The sequence below is a fragment of the Folsomia candida genome, unplaced genomic scaffold (genome assembly GCF_002217175.1).
Source record: "Folsomia candida strain VU population unplaced genomic scaffold, ASM221717v1 Fcan01_Sc001, whole genome shotgun sequence".
In the NCBI taxonomy this organism is placed as follows: Eukaryota; Metazoa; Arthropoda; class Collembola; order Entomobryomorpha; family Isotomidae; genus Folsomia; species Folsomia candida.
This window is the reverse complement of record NW_019091193.1, coordinates 930,587-935,552: the sequence shown is the minus strand read 5'-3', so window position 1 is coordinate 935,552 and position 4,966 is coordinate 930,587. Positions and strand designations below refer to the sequence as shown.

The following is a 4,966-nucleotide window of genomic DNA, read 5'->3' as shown; positions in this document are numbered from 1 at the left end:
TATCCTTGCCAAATTATTCCAACAGTAAATATCACACAAAATCTGCACTAGTGTTGCGACTTCACCACACTTTGGGCGACGGTTTGGCATTTTTTACACTTTTAAACGATTTTTTTGATAATAATGATTCCGAAAAGGAGATAAAATACAAGGAAAATTTTAAAAATCTGAAACCTTCCACACTCTTAATAAAATCAATACCATTTTAATACCACGGCCGTATTATATGGTGACTCTACCGTTTTGGTATTGATATAATACCCTGCGGTATTATTATGAGTAATACTGCCGCGGTATTACTTTATTAATTTATAGTATTAAACAATGAACTTTCAGTATAAATCGTCTTGTAACTCTCGGTATTGATTATTAAATGTACAGTATTAAAACGTTAAAGCATGATAATACTGCCCGGTATTATAAATAATACTATAATTTGATGCCTTTATAATGAAAAATAATACTGCACGGTATTAAATCATTAATTGATGGTATAAAATGCATTGTACATAATCATATTTTATTTTCAATAAATTACAACTTTTAACAAATTTAAAATAAAAATTACTGCTATAATAAATAAATAAAATTATTTATAACTATTACTACTTTACAGGACAAAGTTTCATGAAATATATATATATATATAACTTACAATTAAATATTACTACAAAAAATGTCTAGAAATTACAAATAATCCTGACAAATTACAATTTTGTTTAATCTCCATCGCATCATGTGTTACTAGATCTTTTACATTTATTACTCTGTACAAATTTTCAGTTACTCTAACCTTATAAGCAAATAAATGGCGATAAAAAAACTCAGTTTCCAGAACTTTGAGAATAAGCAGACATGAATTATCATTTTGAATCAGAAATTCAGAAATTATTCCAAACTTTGGAAATATTGTTCCCATTTCGAAACAAACCACAAAGTTGTGTTTATAATTGTAGCCATTGAACCAAATCTGATTTGTTGTCATCATTTCAGTTTTAATACAGATATCATGATCGTTTAAATAGTTTTTTAATGATTCTACAATATCGAAGGAATCATCAAACTCAGACATAGTAGCTTTACAAATTTTGTCAGTCTTAATTCCATGATGGAAATCTAAATTTTTGAAAACATGCGAACTATATTGCTGATGCCTCATGGCAAGTGAAAAACAAATATTTTTAAAGTTTCTATTGTTATGGGCCAATTGAGCAAAATAATTGTGTTTTCCTTCAAACCGCATTGTCCATAGAGAAATTAAAGGGCCAGACATTTTAATTATAAATGGATAATGACACATAAAATGGTGTTTGGGTAGCAAATTTTGATCTGGAAATAGAAATTTAAAGAGCGAATGGTGTTTAATTATAAGCGATTTCAAGGTTAAAATTGATGACTCATTAAAAGATCGAAAAAATATAAAGCTCATGCATTCTAATAATTGCAGAATTAAATCCCAATATTTTAAATGGACTTCATCGACAATTAAATCTCCCAAAATCATTGGTAAAAACCTGATTAAACACCAAGCTTGCGCAGCTTTTTGACCGATTCTATTTCCAGTTCCATCTAATTTTATTGGACTTGGTTTATTTTTCGATTCTAAATATCCAAAATCAAAAGCGGAGATTCTATTGTTGACTGTTTCAAGATTAAAACATCCCAAACTAATTAATTTTTTGAAAACTAATTTAATTTCATATGGCACGACTCCCTCCAAGAGATCATGCATTATGTCAGCTGTTGGAGAATCTAGAAAATGGTAAAATTGAAGCGAATTTAATTTTTACTCCAAAAGTTTCTGAATTTAAATGTAAACTATAATTGGTCAAATTTCGTATCGCCATATAATTATGGTCAAATTCATTTTGGATTTCAGCCTTTGAAATATAACAAATTCGACAGAAAAAATTAGAATTGAATGATTCTGTTAAACCAAGTAACGAATTTCCACCCAAATTATCGTGAACGACAGAACAAACTGTGCCTCGAAAAATATTTCCCCCAATTGAAATTCCTGTCGTTTCTAAAATCTTAATGTCAGGTAAAACATGTTTTAAAATTGACCCATAACCATATTTTTTTGCGTCTTCACTATAAAACAAAGCTAACAAATGAATTTGCGAAAGTTGAGAATTTATATAATCGGGCAAATTACGTAAAATAAAATAAAGCGCCCCAAGTTTGTGGATCCCTTTTTTAGATCCCAAAGGATTAACTGTTTCAAAGTCATCATAGAATAATTGTAACTGGATTGATTGTGGATATTTAGAAAAGAGTTTGTTATTTTTAAATGACTCAGAGTCACAGAATTTAAAAATTTGTCCATTGGGTTTTGAAATAGATTCGAAATATTGGTATAATTGTGGAATTTGGATTATTTTTTCAAGTGTTTTCAGCAGAGGTACGTACATAAACGTATCTTCCACGACTACTTGTTGTCTTTTTGCATCTTTAATTTTAGAGTCTATTCTGCTCCCTAAACTTATCTCAGTTGGTAAAATTAAATTATTTCTGCTCTGGTACAAGTTTTGCCTCTGATAGCTGGACTTAACTTTAACAAAACCAGATACTAATGAGCGTATTTGTATAGCAACCATGTCAAATTGTTCACCTAAAGTTTGTTTCCCTAATTTAGTAACTAAGTTAATAATTTCTACAAATACATATTCCATTTCTTTTACAATTACATCCATTACAGAGTTATTAACACCACTTGCAATTATAGAGGAACAGAAATTACCTAAAATTTCTGAAACTATTTTTATACCAGTATCAACGGAGATATTTTCAAAAGTTTTGGGATCCTCAAAGTCAATATTAATCTCTTGTTGAGCTTCACTAAAATTGGAACTATTTAAAGTTGGCTCAAAAAATAGATTTGGTATCTGGGAGCCTATTTCTAGAAACTTATCGTGTGACTTTACATGACGTAAAAATCCACTCCATGTCCCTAACGTTATATTACATGAACTAAAAGGGCAAATTAATTGAGGAAAATTACTGTGTCCATAATTATGTACAAATTTTAAATGAGTTTGAAACTCACTCGCCCTTAAAACTAATATCTGACAGACTGGGCAAGTAAACATTTTTTTAAATGAGATTATTAAAAATATTACTTAATTGAGTAAAAACACTTTTCACCTTTCCCGAAAGATCAGTACTGTCCACGTCAACCTTATAAATATAAACTTGAAGAAATTTCCATAGGCCTTGCAAGTTCTTGTCGTATTCTGCTCCGAAGACGTAGTGTGATTTGAAGAGGAGGTCAATTGCTTGTGCAGAATTCTTAGCGTCAATTGGCAGCAGTACTTTATCTACAACGAGATAAAAGGAAGAAAGTGTTTTCTTGTTTTCTCCAAGACACAAAAGGTTTGGTTGTCTCTTATCCTCGCTCCAAGTATCCAGGATGGATGGTAGAGGAGTTGCAGTCTGGAAAAAAAATGTTATTAAATTCATAACAACAATTTGAATAATTAAAATAGTTAGAATACATTTTAATTTAAAAGTCATTATGTACCTTATAAAATGAGATCAGCAAATTCTTTGCTTCATCAATTGTACACCGACTCCCTTTTCCTCTCCCTTGGGCAGCTGGGGGATTAAATAAAGAAGAACGAAGAGTGCTGCTACTTCAGAGTCCCAATTATCTTTAAAATAAAACGAATTTTGATAAATTTCAAGGAAAACTTTGTTTTAAATAAACCAAATTTTTAAAAAATAGTATTTTGCAAACCAGACTCCTCTGTTAGAAATTTACATAAAGACGGGGATTGCTTTAAGTCTTTCACTTTCTCCAGCAGCTGTGAGGAAAATGACGGCCAAATTCTTGTAAAGTTTTCTTGTGATTCTCCTTGAAGAAGAGAAAATTCCAAGCGGATCTAACATAAATAAAAATTAATGTTTAACTCAAATAATTAAAAATACTGACAAATAATATTGATTTAATCGGATTATACTAAAAAGTCGCAGTCCGCAAATTTTGTATAAACCAGCAGGATTGATTGTGGATTGACTCGTCGTAAGTAATTTCTGTGCTCGAGGGTGTCTTGCGCCAGTTTAATTATTTCTGCGGATCCCGATTTTGCACTGCTGCCATTTAAACTCCTAACTAACTCGTCATATTGTCCGTTGTCAACGTTGTCATCCAGTTTTGCAGTTTTAGGTTTAGGTCCGCCAGTTCCAAGCTGTGTCTTCTTTGCCCTTAATTCCTTCCTTTTTTCAGTGGTTTTCAGTTTTTGGTGAATTGTCCTCAATCTCCGTTGGATTAGTCCTGACCGTCCAATTTCATCAAAAAGTATATCCTGCAATGCAATAAAAATTATTTAATTACGAAAATTAAATATGAATTAATTATTTATAAAAGTTATATGGTTTACCAAGCCTTCAGTTGACCCAGCGTATCGCCAACATGGAATATATTGAATAATTGCTGACGCCAAATTCTTTTGGTCAGAAGAACTTGGAGATTCACTAAAATTACAAAAAATACAAAAATCAAGTTTAAATATTTTATGGAGGAATTTTAAATACAAATAAATACTTCTTACCCTTTTAGCTCCACAAGTTTTGAAACAAATTCTTGCACAAGAATCACAGCTGACTTGTCATCGACAAACCCTTTTGTGTTGCAATCTGCTACAACTCTGCTAATTTCTTGATCATTAATTGAATTACCCAGCACCTAAAATAAATAATAAATAATAATATTTTAACTGTGGGTAATTAATAATTTTATTTTTACCTGATTAAAACCATCCTGTTGCAGCCGTTGAATTTTGGATGATGGTGAATGGGTGACTGAAAAATAAATAAATATTTATGTACTTATATATTTAGACATTTAAGAATATAAATATACGATTAAAAAGCTCACACATTAACTCGGTACTTGAAGAGCTGTTCCTGTCGTCAGGATTCAAATTAATTGTTATATGATGAGATTCTTCTCCACCCAACTTAA

At 30.6% G+C, this 4,966-nt stretch overlaps 1 protein-coding gene and 1 long non-coding RNA gene across 3 annotated transcripts; both read right to left on the bottom strand.

Moving 5' to 3' along the window:
• Window positions 1–528: 528 nt before the first annotated feature.
• LOC118434057 lies at window positions 529–3,598 on the bottom strand. Of its 2 annotated transcripts, none has more exons than XM_035846783.1 (2): window positions 3,524–3,598; window positions 529–3,435 (listed from the first exon to the last, which is right to left on the bottom strand). In XM_035846783.1, the coding sequence occupies exon 2, from the start codon at window positions 1,730–1,732 to the stop codon at window positions 668–670; it is 1,065 nt and encodes a 354-aa protein (XP_035702676.1). In that variant the 5' UTR covers window positions 1,733–3,435; window positions 3,524–3,598; the 3' UTR covers window positions 529–667. The 2 variants fall into 2 exon arrangements, with proteins under 2 accessions (XP_035702676.1, XP_035702675.1); XM_035846782.1 differs by having other exon boundaries at window positions 534–3,435.
• Window positions 3,599–4,219: 621 nt separating this feature from the next.
• On the bottom strand, window positions 4,220–4,658 carry LOC118434058. The gene is made up of 3 exons (XR_004833751.1): window positions 4,554–4,658; window positions 4,383–4,476; window positions 4,220–4,307 (listed from the first exon to the last, which is right to left on the bottom strand). It is a non-coding gene; the product is annotated as an uncharacterized LOC118434058 (long non-coding RNA).
• Window positions 4,659–4,966: the final 308 nt, after the last annotated feature.

What these genes read in the sequence shown, in the direction of transcription:
- LOC118434057 (XM_035846782.1), bottom strand. Translation starts at nt 3,092, where the DNA reads ATGTTTACTTGCCCAGTCTGTCAGATATTAGTTTTAAGGGCGAGTGAG.